Genomic DNA, 21,323 nt, shown 5'->3' with positions numbered 1-21,323 from the left:
ATTGACCAAAAAGTAAAATTTATACGGGACGTCGGGACGTGGACGCTAATCCACATACAACTAAAAACTGAAATAGCTGCAGATTTAGACATCGCTTATACCACACTTTGCAAGTCATTAGTAAAAGAAATGCTATTTTAGACGATTTTACAGTATTTTAATAATGATTTGACATGGAATCTAAATCTGATTTGTAAGTAATTCTCAGTTATACGTATTATTTTCTCTTCACCTTGGCGTACGTATATAACTCAGGTTCAACTGTATATATTATTTATATTATTAAATACATATAATGGAATTCATATGTGTATATGTATATATATATATGTAAAGTATATTTGAAGTTAAAATTAATTTCTTGTCTTCGTTCTTGTAACAAAAACTCTCCCCAGGATTTTTTTGATAGCGGTATTTTTCTGGGCAAAATTGTTGTTGGGGGACCCCTCCAGGATTTCGCACCCTATACATAGGGTATGTTTAGGGTCAAAATTTAGTTCCCGTTCCTAAATTCGAAAATCCTGTGCACTGTATCAAAATAAATAACTGCAAGCGATTGGTGAATATGGAAGCTTTTAGATCGAAACCTACAGCATAAGTGCAATCATGGAATAGAAGCTGAAAGAAATATCGGAAGAACTGCAAGTTTGTTTTATTAAGGTAATAAACAAGGCATTGGTGCAAGAGAAAAACTAGTTATACTTGTAGGTGGTAAAGAGCGAGATATTTCAAGGAGGAACAGTGAGAGTCCATTGAAGCATCAGAGTTTTCTTTTCTGTTGAATGAAGGTGTCCGCTCCCTCTGTCCTCATCACTCGACTAGAGAAAACATTTCATGAAGGTTACAATCTTCTGTAGCACTACAATATCGTACACTTTGCTTCTTTGTATAGCGTGTTTACAAAACTGCAATTCAACCTACATGATTGGACTTCAATGAAGCCATAATTTCTATATCTTCATACAATCTGTTTTTTTTTTTTAATCAAAGAGGATTAAAAAGCTTCTAACCGTGTGGTGTTAATATACGCTGTACAAAAACACTGTATTTCTAAATTCGTTGACCCTATACAACACACTTCGCCAACAGGTTATACGTACTTCTGACATCCATATACTGATTTGGGAACACTGAACTTCTGTATCTAGTCCTCGGGTTTATGCAAATATTCCCTGTTTTCACAGAGCACTATGCTATCTTGATAACAAGATAAACGTATCTGTTCCAGTTCTAGTTTTTTTTTTAAAAAATTGTTTAGAGAGGGCAGGGTATTTAATCATGGAAGAGATATAATTCTTCATATTCGCCTGTGAACAAAGTCTCATGGAATTCTCCATTCAAAAAGTGGACCACACGAAATTAAGTAGAACCCAGGCCAATTGCAGCTCTCATTACAAGCTCTGGAGAAAACAAGAAATGTGGAACGTAACGCATGAGTAATCGAATATTATATTTAGAATCTTCTCGCGGCTTGCGATACATGTGTTATTCCTATTCCCATGCACTCTCAAGGAGGTTGTTCACGGAGAACCTTGGCTGCCGCCCAAACAGAGAGTCAGTCGCGAAGGAATCTGACGTCAGGATTTGTGATTTCCGGGAGGTGGCTCTATTAAAGAGAGATTTACACTTCGGAATATCAAATTTGAGCAGCCAGGAATTAGGCAGGGGGAGTTATGTATACTTCAAGCGAGATGGCATCTTAAATTTTTCTCAGGCCAAAATGCATCGTTCGTACGCACACAGGCTGAAGATGCGTTCCAACTTGTTGTTTGCTTGGAAGGTGGTCGCTTCTCTCTCTGTCTCTCCCTTTTATATTTTGCTAACCACTTAGCCACGGAGACTGGTGACGGTGGTCGAAAACGGTGCAAAGTTTATCTTGGTCGCTACCATTGAACTGGTAAAACACAGAGATTTGATTGACTATGAGAGGATAACTGGGTGAAGTAAGTAAGTAAGTATACACAGAACTATAATAACTAATTTGAACTGAAAATTATAATTAAAATTTGTTTTCCGATCTCGTATTATATATAATATACATACTCATTGTATTATATATAATATACATACTCACACACACACACACACACACACACACACACACACACACACACACACACACACACACACACACACACACATATATATATATATATATATATATATATATACATGTATGTATATGTATATATATCTTGTGTATATACATTATAGTATTGAAAACAAACTTCCAACGAGGCAGCGTGAGTCTCACCTTCGAATCCCGGATTAGGCATGGGTATTACACGCTCATATGGACGACACAGCATAAGGACCTTGTACTGGTTGTGAGTTCAGACGCCAGAGCCTCGTTAGTCTGAAAAATACAGTCCAGGGTGTGCTATGTGGGAGAGAGGTTGGCATTTGGCCTTTTGACACCTCTCCAGCCAAGGTTATTGGTTAACTCCATTACTGTCTACGACCTACAATATTGTAAGGCATCAGTTTCACAAAAATGTTTAGAAAGTAATACAATTTATGATCAATTTTGTCTCAAATACACAGATTGATTTGCTTTATTTTACTTCGCTTTTTGTGCCACTTTTGGCTAATTTGCGGAGATCGGGATGAGTGATGATGTGATGAAATTGATGAATGGACACTCACAAACATCAATGCACAGTCAGGGATTCGAACCCGGAACCCCTGACGTCGTAGCGCGATGTGCTAACAACTCCGCCACGGGGGGCCGGCTCAAATACACAGAAAAATTGTTGACGTTTCTGTGCATTATGTGATAACTTGATCTGTGCGGAACCGACCTAAATTTACTTGTACAAGACCGACTCTTCTGGCACTTGTCAGAAGTGCCACATTGCCAGGCATGAGTATATAATGAACTAGCTGCTACTTCAGAAGACAACGTGTTTTTCTCCTAGTTCAGAACGAGAAAATAACATTCATATTCATACTTCCAGCAAATAGCAGTTTATTTGGCATTTATCCATTTATATACATGTGCCCAATAACATATTAGGGTAAGATCCACTGCAGTCTTCTTGGAGGACAATAACAGAATGTAAGCGAAAGAAGAATAATCGTATATGACACGTGCATGAACATTGGTGTATAATATCTATCGACAGGAGAAGCTATATGATACAAAGCATGGTAATTTATGCTCTGCATATGTCTGTTTAAGTACTTGTAATACCAGTTTGTCGTGGTTCAAATTACACTTCCAGTTTTCAAGTGTGTGGTCTCAGACCGCGGTTTTTCTGTACCTCACCGACATGGCGCCAGCTGTCAATTGTTAGAACTGTCGGCCATTGACATTTTCTGCGTTTCCATGTGAGTCTCGTTTTCGGGATTTGTACTCAGTAAAACGCCACAAAACATTGCCTTGGAAGCTACAACACGAGTAGAATTTCCGGTTGATTCAAGCGACTGTAACAGAGAGGCTATGTGTTGAGTGTTTGTTTGACATTTCCAACATAGTCTGGAAATCTATCTGCGAGGCCCCCATCCGTTCTTTAAATTTGAAATCTCAATGTGAATGGATACAAAATTTTCAGTGATACGTCAGCAAATTGTCGTATTTAAATAATAATAAATTACTGAAGAAAATTATATTTAATAATTTCACTCACCCTTAAAATGCCTTTCTTTGATTTCCTGGAGCTGAAATATGAAGCTGTAGGAAGGAAGTAAGAACCGCTTATATTATCCATTGCCTTCTTGAGTTACAAACAACCCAAGCATTTAAAATGCCTCGCACTTTCTTCGTGGCACTTGAAGGTGCTTTATTGTTAACTGTATTAAAATCGGGATGGAAACTGATATTTGATTGATTGAATTAGGTTATTTTTGGCTAACCACGACAATACGATGAGATGGGTGGCGCAACAATAACAAGCACACATGGACAACACAAGATAAACCCTAAGAGGATTATCCTGGCTGTAGGCCCAGCCATACGTTGGGGGCACAGGATTTTATTATAATATTCTAGGAGAAACAAAGTGATATTCTCAAGCTTTCAGTTCACACGTGGCCTCCTTGACTTGGATGAAAACTGATATTTGATTGATTGATTGAATTAGGTTATTTTTGGCTAACAGCGACAATACGATGAGATGGATGGCGCAACAATAACAAGCACACATGGACAACACAAGATAAACCCTAAGAGGATTATCCTGGATGTAGGCCCAGCCATACTTTAGTTTGCAAAATACAGTCCAGGGTGCACTACGTGAAATAGTTGTTACATTTGGGTACTTAACGAAAACTGAGTTTTTATACGTCCACCCCCGCCCTCACTAAATCAGTTATTGCTTTGTCGCTACACGGTACCGACAAAAAATAATTACAATTCACCATCTACGAACATAACTATACGTGTGTGTCCACACCCTGAGATAGTCTTTTACACAACACTATCTTTTCTGCAACGGAATCAACTTTTTTATACTTCTATTTGTTGATCGATATGCTTCGGAAGCAAAGACAAGTAACAGGGATGTAAATAATCACTTAGCTATATTAAATTACATTTTACATGCTTAAAGTTGGAATGAAAAATGTGTCATTCTACCACCAGAAGTCTGACGATGAAGTCAAGTACCTGTATCAGGAGATCTCGGTAGTTGTTCAGATATATCTTTTGAACAGCTTCTTGAAAGCTTCTGGCATTTCTAACAAATCTCTTGGTTCTCGCACCGAACCCACACGAACATATCGAGAGGATTATTAAAGGAGAAAAAAAGTTGTGTAACATCTTTGTTGTTTCTGTGAATTTTAACGAAGGAGATAAGACATGCTAAAAAATCATGTGGGATCTCCCGTCGATCGAATCTTCTTCATCAAGACAATGGATAAGATTGTGGGGGATGCTAGGGCCGTTGAAGAATTACATCTAAGGATTGATCGTTGATTCTGCTGGCAGGGACGACATCTGTGCACGGTCTTATCTTCATCTTCCTCTTCTTTCTTCTGAAGACAGTGTCAGATGGCTGCGAGCCCCAATGAGCAGCAGGAGTGTGTCGGGAAGTGGAGGAAGGAGTTGATAGGTGCTTCCCTCTCGCCCCTGCAGACAGGCTAATCCATTCCGTGCCTACTGGCCTTAAAAAAAAAAAGATGAAAAACTGGAGGAACAAAGGATGTGTGAATAACGCTAAGCCGCGTGGCATATGCTGGGACCACAACTGGCTTTAGCATGTTGGAATGTACCTCCTTCCTCAATTTTGAGTCTACTTGCTACTCAGGTTTCTCTGTGGCTGGTACACGATTCAGGACGAGTCGGACCAGCCCAACGAGGAAGTCCTCCAATGTTGGTTGTTGTGGGTGCGAATTCTTGCATGCTATCTGCATATTATTCTATGGGCATGTAGAAACCTGATAATATTTATTTTCAATAAAATCCAAGTTTACCTTTTAAAATACTTATTTATCACTACACTGTAATAAAATTGGTCAACAATTAGTCATTTTTCTTGTTGTCAGGTGAGTGAGTAAAGCCCCTATCACACGGAACTGGATTTCTAGTAGGAATGCCCTAGTTGGCGCTGAACTAACTTTCTAGCTAGCAATCATGGCCGCCTGGCTGACTGCTTGACTGGTTTGGAGGAATAGGACATGTTCTAATTGCTACTTGCTTTCCTCGACTGGATTCTGTGGAACAGCCAATCACAGCAAAGTTTCGCCATGTGAAGATAATCTGGGAGTGTGCAAAGGAGCGTTTTTGTCTGTGGTTTCCGAGTGTTACTCCAGCAATGTAGAACGCATACAGCATGAAAGGCGCGTTGAGTTACACCATCTATGCTGAGTGCACGGTGTTTACATTTGAAACAACTAAAATATTCTTCCATACGTGTACAGTAAACGTTGTAAAGTATCTATTTAAGCAGCGCCATTGTTTTGTACCTAATAACGTTTTATACGAAACGTTATTCCTCTCGGTTGAATAGTTATCGGCTATTAAAAATGTGAAGTGATACATTGTTTACGTCTTACGCGGCCGCCATTACAACTTCCCTGGTATGGGAACAAAAGTCTATCGCAAGTACACTGATAAGTATCGTGTGAGGCGAAAACTAGCAAATTGGTAGCCAGTCCAGCGCCAACTAGGGCATACCTACTGGAAATCCAGTTCCGTGTGATGCGGGCTTAATTTTGACTCTTTGGCTAGTTTCAACCCTTGAAAATGGCCCAAGTCACGCCATAAAAATTTACTAGAGAAATGACGGTTTAATACCGTCAATTTCTGGTGCCATACAACTACTATAAAAAATGACCGTGACAGTTTTTAAAGTATTAACGGCCATTAGTAATAATGTAATTTTAATGATGCAGTTTTTTTAAATATATTTATGGTACACTCAGCTGCAATTTGTAATCACTATCTTTATGCATTATAAAATATTCAAATTTAAATTTTCAAAAACGCCTGTTTTTTGTTTTTGTAAATAAACAGGCATGCTAAAAAAATTTGCCGTAGTCGCGCACTCCAAAACATTAGGAAAAATTGTACTTACCAAGATAATTCCTACTTTGTTTCATCTCCGTGATATTAATGCTGCAAGCGCCCCAAGGGATTTGAGCAATTAGATTGTAGCCTACTGGCAACTCTGGCCTAGTGAATATTCCTGATACCAGTCGACACGTGCTGACATTTCCTAGGCAAGACTCGCATCCTCGAAGTTTCTTCAATGGGTTTACACCTTGGCCACCCGATGTAAGAGCCGCTGCCATCTGCCGAGAGAAAAAGATATTGTTAAATATACTTCGGTTGTGTTAATGTCACAAATCTTAGTTTTTTGAAAATTATTGTAAACGCAGGTCAACTTTTAACACATTTTCCTGAAGCAGTTGCTTTACATACAACTAAAACAAAACTTAAGTCCTTTATGTTTTCCTGAAGTTCTGAGATTTATAAAATGTGTCCATTGGTGCCCCCAGTTCTTCTGATGCGTGTGGATGACTGTCAAAGTTTTGGGTGGGCCACGTCTTGGAATAAAAATCTATTTTGATATTCACAATGTTATTACGTGACACAAACGAAGAAGGTTTTCAATATATACGTCACTATCTATACATTTTCATATTATTTTTATCATGAAATTTTTGCTTATTAAATTTTGACAGGGTGGGCCAGCAGGAAGATTGATTTTGGGTGGGCGAAGGCCCAGTCTAGCCCACTCTTGTGAGTTCCTGAATGAGTTGTTCACTCACTCAGTTATAGAAAATTTACGCTGATTTCATTTCATGTAACATATCTATTATATCACGTATATCCAGAGGATTGAGAATAGTGATTTTCGCATGATATTAAAAAATGTGCATAAGGGGCATAAGTGGTCCTACTCCATGTTAATAACAAAATGAATTAATATGGAAAATATTAGAGGAAAGGAGAGATATATGGCATAGGGGTACTAATTTGGCATGGTGCATTATCTCTGCTCGTAACTACTACCCTCTGTTGGTGTTTTCTGGAACGAAACCTTGGAAGGTCTTTCCATTGTGAGTGTTATCGCGTTGAGTACTGCACGTGTATTGTGAGACAGGAGAACCTTGTTTGTTTTTCAAAGATTTCAGAAGTTTTAAGGTAAGTTGTATTTCCATCGGCAGTTTATTTGGTTGCAACAAAGTGGCAATAACCGTGTGTGCACTTAAAAGGCTATTGTTTGAAGCACAAATGAGCATAGTTGTTTTTTATGTGTGCTGCCAGGGTTCAGTAAAATTTCGATCAGGAAATCAAAGATGGCGAGGCTACAAATATGGCATAGTATTATTTGTACCCACACCATGCCATATTTGTATTCTACCATTCAATGTTCATTTGTAGGAATATATTAATATATTATGTTTGCATTGTATGCCTTCCTCCACATGCCGCATAAACTTCAACCTTTAGATAGGAGTTTTATGAGTCCACTGAAAGCAAGATACAGTGAAGAAATCCGCCTCTGGATGAGAATCAATTCACGCCCCCTAAACAACTTTGATATTGCAGAACTATTTGGGAATGCGTACTTAAAAGTTCAAACAGGGGCAATTGCTGTGAATGGATTTAAGGTAACGGGGATTTATCCTCTCAACCCCAACATTTTTGCCGATGAAGAATTCATAAATGCCGAGATGGAGGCTTCTACTGAAGATTAGACTACAGACATCAACGCTTCATCCCAGAAAGCAACGGCTGAGGCAGGACCTTCAACTTCGAGGGTAACACCATGGAACATCTCTCCCATTCCCAAAATTGTGAAAAGTGCTGGAAGTCGTGGAAGGAAGGCTGGTTCCTCAGCTGTTCTTACATCTTCCCCATACAAAAACACATTGAAAATTTCACTAAATAAGGAACCTGCTAAGTCAACAAACAAGAAACTTCAATTGGCGCAAATGATTAGTCCTACGGAAGTACAGAAATCTGTGCAGACTCCTCTTGCGGCATCAAAAAACAAGAAAAAGAAAATGAAGTACGTCGATCAGCAATCAACAGATTCCGAGGAAGAAGATGACGTTATGAACATTAGGGATGATTCATCTAGTTCTAATTTCAGCAGTAATGGCGATCACGAACCACATGACTCTCATGCCATTTGTATGTTCTGTGATGGGAAATTTTCAAACGATGTTCATGGTGAACAGTGTATTATGTGTATGTTGTGTCGTTTGTGGGCCCACGTGGAGTGTGTTGGATCAGAGAAAGATTGCTATGTGTGTGACTTTTGTCAATAGATTAGGAATGAGTTCTATTAGGTCTATGGCACAGACTATCACAACTTCAAAACAATGACATAGACCGTACTGTTTTCTAATATTATGTAACGCAGTGTGCTTATGTTTATCAGGTTCTAAAACTGTTTTGTTCACAGAAGTTACAGGTATGCCATATTAGTAAACCTACTTACCATGTCTGAAATTGTGCAGTGTTTGTATTTTTCGTATATCATGACTAATTGTGTTGTCCGCTGTGACTACTATTATCAATAATTACAGAACATTCAATACTATAACTATTTATGTACATTGCACACACTTGGAAATAAATCTGACTGACGTATGAACCAAAATGTAAATGGTATGCCATATTTGGCTCCTTTCCTCTATTGTTTTTAATTGCATTAAGGTTTAGATGTTTGTCAATGCATATATTTTACACATTTCACCAATAAAAGTTACAAGCATCTGCAGCCTATATGCTTCACAGACAAATGATGTCAAAATTAGCTACATTTTTAAGGCGTCACACACGTAACGAACTTTTGTTGAGGCTTTTCATGCATTAAGCCTATGCCATCATACTCAAGTTTTTTTTTTTATAATTTGTAAGCAGACACCACAAAGTACTCATAATTCCATGAAATCAGTTCATATTATGATTATTTTAATCCAATATCATGTCTAGAACCTTAAATTTTGTGTCTAAAATGTCACACATGTAACGCTGGAATGTCCCATAAACTAAATTTACTTTGCTATGCGATTTCATTAGACATACCAAGAGGATATATCCCTTATTGTTTAGATATAGTCCTATACTTTATACGTTTATCGCAATTTCAAAGCCAATTCAATGGTGGCAATCGTGATTATGTGCTGTGTAGTTGCATATACGTTCAGGATAATATTTAGTTATCGAGGAAACTTTATTGAGAAAAGTTGTTTCCCTTGATGACCTCTATACACTGTGAAAGTTTGTGCGGTGACACACTGTGTATATGTTGTTTATATTATAAATATCGGGACGAAATCTGTAGTTGAAGTCCTGATTCCAACGACACTTTACTTCAAAGAAAGTTCCGAAAGATCAGTTTCACTCTGACAAGCTTATGCCTGTCACGTCAACGTGGAGCCGAGTATACCCTCTCCTCAAACCTTTTCCACCAATTGCGTCCGTTTTAGAAACTGCTAGTACTTGTCAAGTCCACGTGGAGTAAATCAGATATTGCCAATTCAATTTCTTTAGAGATGTCATTGATTGGTTGATTGATTTACTTTATTTTACTTGGGCCACTTTAGGCTAACTTGCGAAGATGTGGATAAGTTATGACATGATGAAATTGATGAATGGACACTCACAAACATCCATGACAAGGCCGGGATACGAATCCGGGACCACTGCCATTAGCTTGATGTGATAACCACTCCGCCACGGGGGTCGAGTTTAGAGATGTCATAACGTGAGGTTGCTGTTATCTAGGTTGTGTTATACAGCGTGTCCACAAAAAAAAACATTCCGTGATTATAAACTACGACAAAATTTTAATTATGTATATTACGAAATTTATTCCGATACCATTCGAAAGAACAGCTCAAATAATTTTAGCGGATGTGTAATTGTTGGCGTTAACTACAACAATAGATAGCATAACAATAAAAGAATGAAAAATGGAAAAAATAACCAAAAGTAGCAGAAAAACACATTTTAGGATGTAAGAGAAAAATTAATGAAAATTCCCATGTGCAATTTGCATGGCAATACTCTTGGATCCCACTGTACAATGCTGTATGAATGAGTGTTGCAAGAAACTTCAAATAATAATAAGAAGAACAAATGTAATGGTGGAGAAGAGAGAACACACCAAAAGATCTTTCGATAGTTAATGTGTTATTGTAAATGGCATTGTTGTTAGAAGCAAATTGTGTTACTGTTGATGTTTACTGGGTGTTTAGGTTTATACAGTGGGATCCATGAGTATTACCATGCAAATTGTCCATTTCATTAATTTTCTTTTACATCTTAAAATGTGTTTTTCTGCTACTTTTGGCTATTTTTCCTTTTTTCCATTCTTTTATTGTTGTGCCATCTATTGTTGTAGTTAGCGCCAACAATTACACATCTGCTAAAATTCTTTGAGCTGTTCTTTCGAATGGTATCGGCATAAATTTCGTAATATACAAAATATACAAAATTAAAATCACGGAATGTTTTTGTGGACACGCTGTATTATGTTGTGCCTTTCTTTTATATGTGCAGTGTGGAGACCTTGGGAGTTTAACGTCGTCGCTGTTCGTGTTGGATGTCTAAATACTGCACGTGAAAGTGGCAACAGCGCTTCTCAGAAAAACAGATGCTGGCTCGAAACCAGAGCTATGTCAAAGATACCGAACTGGTGTTCGAATCAGGACTTGAACTTTACTAGCCCCAAGAGAGAGAGGTCGAGACGGATGTTTATACAGACGATACCGAGAACGAGACAGGCATTCACAACTCGAGGCGAGATCGAGACACCGCAAAGTCTCGTCCTGTTTTGTTTCAATACCATCCATAAACAAAGGCAAGTAGAAGATGCTAACTTTTTAGAGTGCGGTGTACAAGACTTCAACTTGTACTGAAATTGACAATGGTATTCGTCAATATGAATGGTTTCGTTCACATTTGAGAGTTCAAAGTGTAAATAACTTGACCCGCGGTGGATCTCTTTGTTGAGATTTTTGACAAATACTCACCTACGGATCGCAATGCCCTAGTTTTGCCTTCTTCTCTTCGCAGAAGCAATTAGAAGTCTAAAGATAGCTCACTCGCTGAAGCTCAGATGTTACCTAGTGACGAGTTAAATATTATGCAGAAGCATCTCAGATGTGGATAGGGAAAAGTGGGGGCTGGACTGAAGGAACACAGAACCTCTGATCCAAACGTTACAAAACGAATTTGTCCTCCGATTCGAGTAACTTATCTCCGGCCCTTTTTTAATTCGCGAATTCGTTTACCCTGAGAAAATATTCTAATCAATCACGAATGAAAAATTAAAGACGTATGTGTAGATGTGAAAGGGCGATTTCTACGACAATGGAATCACAGGTAAACTACATGTAATTTACTCGAAAGCAGTCTTGAGATTTAAACTTTACTTGTGGATGAAGTTAGAAAAGGGATGTCATCCATGACTAGATCCAGGTGTTCGTACACGTTAACTAGAAGTGAACTTTAAAACAATTTAAAAACTACACATTCATTTCCTTACACAATAATTATTTCCGACTATTCACCGTGAATCACCCAGGTATCAGTATTTCCGACTATTCACCGTGAATCACCCAGGTATCAGGGGGTAATCCTGGCAAATGAAGGAGGACGGAGCGTGGTGCTGATCCCTTCACCTGCATGCAATGACCGAGATTGTGAATGTGTGAGGCTCAAGATCCAAGTGCACTATTTTGGAAGACTTGGCAGAACTCTCACATCTTATCGTGGCCCTTAGGGCCCCTGAACTCCAGGTTGTAAACATTGCTTTGCTTACTTGATTGATTGATTCGGTGTGCTAACGAATCCGCCACCGAGGGCGGCAAACACTACTTTTCATCAGTCCATTTCTTGTTTATTGATGATTGATTTGCTTTATGTTTTACTTCGCTTTTCTGCCACTTTTGGCTAATCAAGAAGATGAGGATGAATGGTGATGAGGTGAAATTAAATGAAGGGACAATCAGATACACACACACGGACAAAACACAACACAAGGCCCATAGCCAGAGCCTCGTTAGTATGCAACAATGCAATCCATTGTGTACTACACTCTGTCCCACCTATCTCTGGAGCAGGCGAACGAAACAAGTCTCTGCGGAAGTAGTGACGCGAGACTGCTTCACCAATGAACACGTGAGAGGAACGGGATTGCGTGGAGAGGGGAAAGCGACTGCAGTTATCAGCCTTCGCAGCAGCGTGTACTGCTTCGCTCCACCCCCACCCCCTTCTCTGCTGCTATGCGCGGCCTTGCTCCAGAGATAAGAGACAGGGGTATAGATGCACGTGATGTCTTTAGAAAGGATCACCTTTTACAACTCCGTTACTTGTGTCCTGAAGTGTACACAAGTTCAGCTTGTGTCTTTTACTAAAGTTAGAATGATAACCTAGAGTGCACTTTAGTGATACATGAAGATACCTTTAAGGCCAGTGCAAACTAAGCAAGGTCAGAAGTAGAAGAAAGGAATTAGAAAGATACTCAGGGTTTTACACACTTTAAAATCCCTGTGAAACTCATCATGACAAATCCCGGTCGCCTCCGACTTTTATTACCTTTGCCGAGTCCTCCAAAACAAACCAGTAAAGCCGGGTGAAGTGAATACGTTTCGCGGTTGAGTGGAAATCGCAAAGCATGACGGTCTCGTCGCTCGCAGTTCGGTGATGCACAGGGCGCTCTGGTGCCGCAACGGTTGATCTATGGCCACTAATTAAACGGCGATGAACTAACGAACGGCTTGCTTGTCTTTCGATTGAGTTAATTGGGCTCTTACGCTTTGAACCGTTTCACAGAGGGTTTAAGGATGTGACAAATGTGCCACTGGGACAGCTCGCTAAAGAAGTCACAAAGGACGCAGTGGACAGGGCGGAACGTGCACCCGCTTTGGCAGTGAGACAAATCGTTCGTGTGGTGTCTTAACATACACACACGCACTCACATATGAGCGCAATGAAGAAAATCCAAAGAATCAGTCGACCACTCAACATGGAAAGTACAGAAACTACCTCTGATGACCATTGAACGAATCAACCACTTCCGAACAATAGAAAGAAAGCTTGAGTTACCTAAAATTGTAGTGTAAAACGTTAACCAATCATAAAATTAGTATTTTCATATTCCACTGATTAATCCAGTTATTTCTACTATTTATGGACATTTACATGTTAGTAGTTATATTGAGACTTTAAAATTACAAGTCAGAAGAGAAAAAAACTTCGTAGACAAGTACTCTCCAAACTCACAAACATTTTCCTTGGTTGAGATGGGTTGAAGTTGAAACAAAATGTGAAAATTGTACTCGTATTTCATAGTACGTACTAACAAACTGCATTCTGAAACAAACCGCAGAAAGAATACGCTTGTGACAGTTATTGACTTATTTGGCATATCGGGTACTAGGTTCTTCCGAAACCTATGAATAGAAAAATGCAAGTATTTCAACCAATCCGGGCCTCCCCGATGACGCAGTGGAAACGTCGTCTCCTTATAATCAAGGAATCCGGGTTCGATACCCGGTGGAGGCACATAGTGGTTCGGACCCCAATTTAAACTGTAGGTCCAGTCCCGATTAGCCTTACTGTGCATAAAGTGGACTTAAAACATCAAATCAACCAGCCAATCCATTAATTGTAATCTTTTCTAACAGGAACTGTTAATGTGGAATTATGAAGAGGTGAAGCACATCTTATGAAAGTACGCAAAAACATTCCTCAAGATTCAAGATATTTGTTTTACATAAGAGAAGTGACAAATTGGAAATTACACCCATGTAAAACCTGAAATCAAGGAATAGATTTAACAAAATACTCTTACTTGTGATGCACTCGGAGCTCTTCACGCGGCTTCGCGCGCAAACCCCCTCCCCCCGCTACCTTTCTAAGTATATTTAGTTAACTTGCACCCACTCAAACCCTTCTTTCTTGAATCAGCCCACTGCTTCACGATATATTACTTGTAGTTTGCTGGCATGATTTAAGCAAAGGCTCAAACTTTGGCTTTAACCTCTTCTAAAAAACATGTACTGCACACATTACTTGGTTTTTAAGTACCTAGCTGCAGTGGCAGAAGGGGGGTTAGTTTTTTGATATATCTGTATGTATAATCCCACAATTTGTGTCAGTTTGGTAAAAAATTCTGGAAGCACTATTTTCTAACAGTGATAGAAAATATGTTGAAAATTATTATAATATATCAAAATATGTATATCTTCAATGACGGATTGGACCTCTTTAGAGCTTCAAGTTAAGTTAATCTTATTAAGATTGGATATGCTGATATCATATTTAGCAAATCCCCCCTCCCTTTTCAAAGTTTTGAAAAATAACAGAAGTAATATAGATAAACAGCCAAATTTCCAGAATGGAACATCCAATGACAACAAATCATTCACTACACATCCAATGTAGAATATGACAGATTGATTCTATCTTCAAAGATATTTCAGTCATAATGTTTATCCGTTAGTCTACAGCAGACATTACAGGTATTTTTACTTCTACATAGCAAAGTCAAAACATTTGTGATCTCAATACCTAAGTACAATATTATGGCTAAAGAAAATCTACGAATTCTCAAGTTCACGATGCCTGTCGTTAACCACGGTTGCTTACGTGTTGTGATTGACCCACCTGTTCATACCATCCTTGGATAGTTGTGAACTTAGGAAGTAGAAAGATTAAAGATTCGTGATGCGAATTTGTGAATTTACTAGAGTTGCTTGGAAATATCAGTCAACCTTCCTACTGCTCGAGGTGCACCTTTCTTTATTGCCAATTGCACTTGTATTTTCCTGTTCATAATCACTGCGTAGTTACTGAAACCCCATTCCACTGAGGATGACGAGCGTGGAAAATGTCGGTGAACATGTTGTCCCTAATAATTTAGTCAGGCTACAAATATTATACTATTACTATAATCCTGTACTCTCACGTGAGAAATTCTGATAGAATAATTGTGGGCAGCAAGGAAGAACCAGTTGACGTTGATGGACAGTTATCTAGGTGTGGCAGAAGCACAGTTCTGGTCACTTCTCTACGGGTGGCCTTGCCTGTGAGCTTCTACACACAATGGTTACCTTATAAATTACTGTTGCAGCATTGTCTTCGGAAGAAAGCTTGTGTTCCTAATTCGATAATTCCTTAAAGGAATACAAAAAGCATGCACTAAGACAACAGCAGATTTATTGCATGGACCTGTCGTGATTGCAGATTTCTAACGCGTACATGAAAGCCGAGATAAGGTGCAATAAGTTAACTGTTCAACCCGTTAGCCACTGAACGCCAAAACGCAAGGCGACAACCATGTCTTCTTAAAAATCAGACAAATTGTCCTGTTATCTCAACAATGATAATATAAAATCAGTGGCGTAGAAATGGTACGGATGACAGCGGGGCGCCAGGATTAATCATGTAGGCACGTATGTAAAACTACATTTCATATGGTGTCCGAACCAAGTGCGTAACACTTAATGATAATAATAGAAATAAAGTTGATAATTAATGCGTTAATAAGATCAATATGTCTATTAATAATAATATTATTAAAATGGGTCAATTGATATAAGAATACAGATATAACAGCATCTACTCTTTGCAAAAAGAAACGTATAAACGGCAATATTCTTAGCATTAACCACCAAGCAGATAATAAGAAATTGCCGTGTATTAGGCAACCCGAACCTTTGCGGAAAGAATGCTTGCTTGATTGAATTAGATTATTTTACGTCCTGCTTCTGCCACTTTTGGTGCAGATGATGATGAGTAATGGATGGTATGATGAAATTGATGAAGCAACACTCCATCACCCATTCTAACCCGGTTTCCCAGGCTTTGTCTTGTCCTCCCTTTCTTTTCCCGGTCCTCAATAACTTTCTCTTTTCATTTTCATTCTTCCTCCGTTTATGAATTTTATTTCTCTCTCTCTGTCTCTGTACCTTCCCGCTTGTCTTTCAATTTCTTCCATTATTTCTTATTTTTCTTTCCTTATCTCTCTTTTTCTTCGAGTATGCCTGTCTTCCAGTCTTCCAATTGCCTTCCTCTCTCTCACTCTCAATTTTTCTCCCTCTCCACTTCCTTCTTCTATTTCTATATCTACCTGTTTCTCTTTTCCTCTGCTTCTCTATATATTTCTTTATTTTTCCATTTCTCAATCTATTTATTTCTTTCCACGTCTCCTTTTCTTTCGTCTGTGTTCTCTGTTCGTTCCTTCTTTCTTTCTTTTTACTTCCTTCTTTCTTTTTACTTCCTTCTTTCTTTTCCTTTTTCTCTTTTCTTTTTCCTCTTAAGTTCTCACTCGCTCTTTCTATTCCTTTTATGATTTCTCAATCCTTTCTTTCCTTTCTTTTACTTCTTACCACATCTCTCTTTTTCTTGTCTGTTTCTTTCCTTCTTTTTCGCTTAATGTTTTCTTGTTTCTCTATCCCTATACTTTGTTTCTTAATTTCTCTCTCCCCGTCTCTCTATTTCTTTCGCGCTATATGTTCTTATTTCTTGAGAAGATTCCAGGTACAGTACAAATGACCAGTTACGCTGAAACTGTCATCAATGAAAGAAACAAGAATTAAAATAGAAATTAACAAAAGTAAGTAAAAATGGCATGATTTGCTGTTATTTAACAGCATTTTTTCTGATGGAATACCGAGGAAAATTTATCCTTCTGTGTATGTGTGCATGATTATTGTTGATTCTGATTATTTTTCTTGCGTAAATATATTTGAGCGGGTAGCAGAGCCCACTAAAGCCGACTTTAGACGGAAGCATTTTCCTTAGCATTCTTGCTAGCATAAATTCTATGTAAATACTTCCAAAAATCTTATAGCAGGTAGTACTTTACACGGAAGCAATTCATGTAACTTTTTGGTTAGCTTTTGCGATTACAATGTATAACGTATACAGCATGAAAGGAACGTCGAGTTACACCATCTATGCTGAGTCCACGGTGTTTAAAATTGAAACAACTAAAATATTCTTCCATACGCGTACAGTAAACGTTGTAAAGTATGTATTTAAGCAGCGCCATCGTCTTGTACCTAATACCGTTTTATATGAAACTTTATTCCTCTCGGTTGAATAGTTATCGGCTTTTAAAAATATGAAGTGATACATTGTTTACATTTCACGCGGCAGCCATTACAACTGAACTCGTGACATAGAGGTCGCTTCTGATTGGTCATGCTACGAAAAATGCTACGGAAATAGCATTTCTATCTTTGAGAAATGCCATGAAAAGATGCCATAAGATTTTTCACTTTGCAATGTAGTGTTTTGGTCATGGCATAAATGTTAAGGAAAATGCTTTCGTCTAAAGCGAGCCTTAGACTATTTCAGGGTGGCTATAGTTAACCTTTGCCCGCCAACTGACGACGCCCCTGTCTGGTTACTTTTAAAGATCAACATTAAAACTAGTCATTATGTGAAATATCGCGTTCTGGTAGTCACCCATCCTCATCGTTACGAGTAGTCAGCCAAAAGTGACAGGAAAGCGACGTAAAATTCAATCAGTCAACCGAACTACAAAAATAAACTTCAGAGAATGCTCCATCATGTTTATTGTTATCTGAATAATATGGAAAACACTACAATTCATCCACGCAAAATCCCAGGAAAGTTGAAATATTCGATAACTCAGGATTACTGCATTTTACTGAAAAAAATTAAATAGACCAAAATTAAAGTGAATAAAATTCTAAATAAGAAATATCTACTTTTACTATGAAAAAGATCGACTGGATTCGTTGATTCCACGTGAATTGAAGTACTTATTAATAGGTCTAGGACTTTGTTGAACAACAAATTACAAAAAGAAAAAACCCTAAAACAATGCATTTGATGTTCTGAAAACTGGGGGGAGGGGGGGAAAGTCCTGAAATATTTTTTCTCATATTAAGTCTGCTTGGAATAATTAATGTGAAGCAAAAAACTCATGATTTTACCTACAACGCAAAAAAATATTTTCAAAATCAAAATTATTATTATATTACCACTCCAGATACAATCAGTTGCAACTATATTTATCATCTGTGTTCAGTGCTTTACTTTGAATTGTAGTATGTTACAAAGATTTCCTGCAAGTTTTCAAAAAGAAATGACCAACGATTGCCATCTATCACATGTTTATACACAGAGAAGCGTTCAACATCAACTGACAGAAGTGAAAAAGTTCAAAGCCAAAAAAGTCCCATATTGGACCGAAAACACAAAAACGCCCCAACAAATTTATCTTGAAACATCGTTAAACAACTGGATTATCAGAAAGAAGATGCGTCCAAAGCCATCCAAATTCTAGCCCTATTTATTAACCACACGAGAACTCGCTCGCATTCTACATCCGAAAATTCAGACGGACATATGAGAAGTCAAATTAGATGCAAGTTCGCGGCCTCCCAGCTAGACTTCCATTTACGTAGTGCACTCAAGTCCCGGGCGACGCCAAGAAAATGTCGCCATGTCTCGTTTTATGGCCTCGGTTGACAACATAACAATCATTAAACGTTTCATTAACTGGAAGCAGAACATGTTTTTGCCGCCCAAGTTGGTTAATTGAATCTGTAAGCAGAGTCGAGAGTGTCGCAAGCTTCCTCGTCGACAATTCATTATTTGCAAATGATTTCTCAGCTTCTCTTGGCACGTACGGATACACTAACACCCTCACAATAAAAGCCGGACTTGCCTTCAATAAACAATGCGAAGAAACTGTTTTCTCGAAAATATGTGAAAGTTTGACGGTTTGGCTCTACTTACCGCGGACGTTTAATGCTTGTCCGTGTGTGGTGAATCCATCACAATCCCACCCTGATTGAAAATTCAATTCTCCCAACCTCGTTTTATAGTTTTCTTATAGATAGCCTTGTTTCGTAATACAGGGTGGTTTATCAGTGTGCAAACATCAGTTTGAACACGCTGGAACCAAATATTCAGATACATGTTAGGTTATCAACTTGGTTTTGATTGATTGAAATTAAAATTGTGGGTTCGTCAGCACTTAGGCTATTTGTACCGCTTTGCCTGCGGTACTACAAGAGCTGCTAGAGGTGGATAGGTCGCGGTGGACCAACTTGGCCACCACGATCGCCGGATCTAACTTCTCTTGACTTTTTCGCATGAAGAGTCTTGTTTATGAGACTCATGTAGTGTCGGAGGAAGACCTTGGTTGCACGAGTTCTGGCTGCAGCAGACACGATTCAGCATACGCCAGGTATTTTTGAGCGTGTGTATGCAAACATCCTTCGGAGGTACACTGTTTGCAACGAACTTCAGGGTCGTCACATCGAGCATCTCTACAACCCCTAGAACTGTGTAATAGGAATTCTGAATCACCCTGTATAAGGACACAGGACAATACACAGCCCTACAGAAGATTACACTGACTGTAGGTCAAGACGCCAGAGCCTCGTTGGCTTGCAATATAACAGTTACCGGAGTGTACTAAGTGGAAGTGGAGTTGACATTTGGGTGCCTTCTCAAAAGGCTATCAACTTGGCTGCTTTCTTGGGAGTCAATTTCGTATTCTTAAATGGAGAGGTCGCCATGTGATATATGAAAAAGGGTTATAATTTAACGGCAAACATGATGTTTTTAACGTAATTTACACCATTATGTTGCTGGAATCCGAAATGTTTTTCTTTACAAGGAACTTGGCAGATGATGATATATCTAACGTCATTCAGAAACAATAAAGCAGAGTAAAAGGGAATGAGCTAACTAACTAAGTAACTGACTAACTCCCTAGCCTTCTTAAACCCGAAGGTTCATGGCTGCAGCAACACAGGCCTTCCATCTTTCCCTATCTTGAGCAAGTTCTATATACTCTTTTCCATCCCTACCGATTTCCCTTAGGTCCATCTCAACGTTGTCCCTCCATCTTCGTCTTGGCCTTCCTACAGGTCTCTTACCATCAGGTTTCCCAACAAGAATCCTGTAAACTCCTCTTTCCTCTCCCATTCGTGCCACATGGCCTGCCCACCTAAGTCTTCTTGATTTAATTATTCTAATAATATATGGACATGAATACAAATTATGTAGTACTAAATTATGTAACCTTCTCCACTCACCTGTCTCCTCATCCCATTTAGGTCCAAAGATTTTCCTAAGGATCTTATTTTCAAATACTCTCAATTTATGTTCCTCTTTCAATGTAAGGGACCAAGTTTCACATCCATATAATACTACAGGCAAAATTACGGTTTTGTATATTGTAACTTTTAGTTTCTTAGATATTAAACGAGAAGACAAAAGTTTATGAAGAGAGAAGTAACATGCATTTCCTGAATTAAGCCTACTTTTTATTTCCTCTTTAATATAATTTTCATTTGTTAATATTACTCCTAAGTATTTGATTTTGGAAACTGGTTCAAACGAGTTGTTATCAATAATTAGATTTTGATTATTACCTAAAACTTGGTTTTGGCCTGTAAGCATATATTTAGTTTTCTCTTTGTTAACTTCCAAACCTATCTCTTTAGCAGTTTTGAAAAATATTTTAGCATTATTCTTAATTGTATTCACATCATCCCCCAGTAAGTCTACATCAGTAGCGTACGCAGGATTTCATCAAGGGGGGTGTTATTTCGAAAACTTTCTACAAATTCACATTACCATTGTTTTATTATACTTTAATTAATTATTAACAATAATTAGTTAATTAATAATTATTATAATTAATTAATTAATTAGTTTAATTACTACTAATGCAGCTGCTATTTATGAAAGAAGTAGAACAAAATTACATTTCCTTTGTTTCAAAATAATTGTCTAGTCAACGGTTATTTGTATATGATAAGTGAGACATTTTAAATAATTGAAATAATCGAAATATGAAACTCATTCAAGGAGCCGCGCAGGTCTAGTCTGACAACTTCGTGGGATATCCGGGTTCGAT

At 38.2% G+C, this 21,323-nt stretch overlaps 1 protein-coding gene across 1 annotated transcript in view; it reads right to left on the bottom strand.

Moving 5' to 3' along the window:
• LOC145995200 (thrombospondin type-1 domain-containing protein 4-like) overlaps positions 1-21,323 on the bottom strand; it is a 164,476-nt gene that overhangs the window by 61,113 nt on the left and 82,040 nt on the right. The window contains exon 2 of the mRNA XM_083131759.1: positions 6,516-6,732. Within this exon, the coding sequence (XP_082987885.1) occupies positions 6,516-6,732 (217 nt within the window). The remainder of the gene's footprint in view (positions 1-6,515; positions 6,733-21,323) is intronic.

This window comes from Lepisma saccharinum, chromosome 11 (assembly GCF_977018435.1).
Source record: "Lepisma saccharinum chromosome 11, izLepSacc3.1, whole genome shotgun sequence".
NCBI classification, from domain to species: Eukaryota; Metazoa; Arthropoda; class Insecta; order Zygentoma; family Lepismatidae; genus Lepisma; species Lepisma saccharinum.
This window is presented reverse-complemented; position numbering and strand designations above follow the sequence as displayed.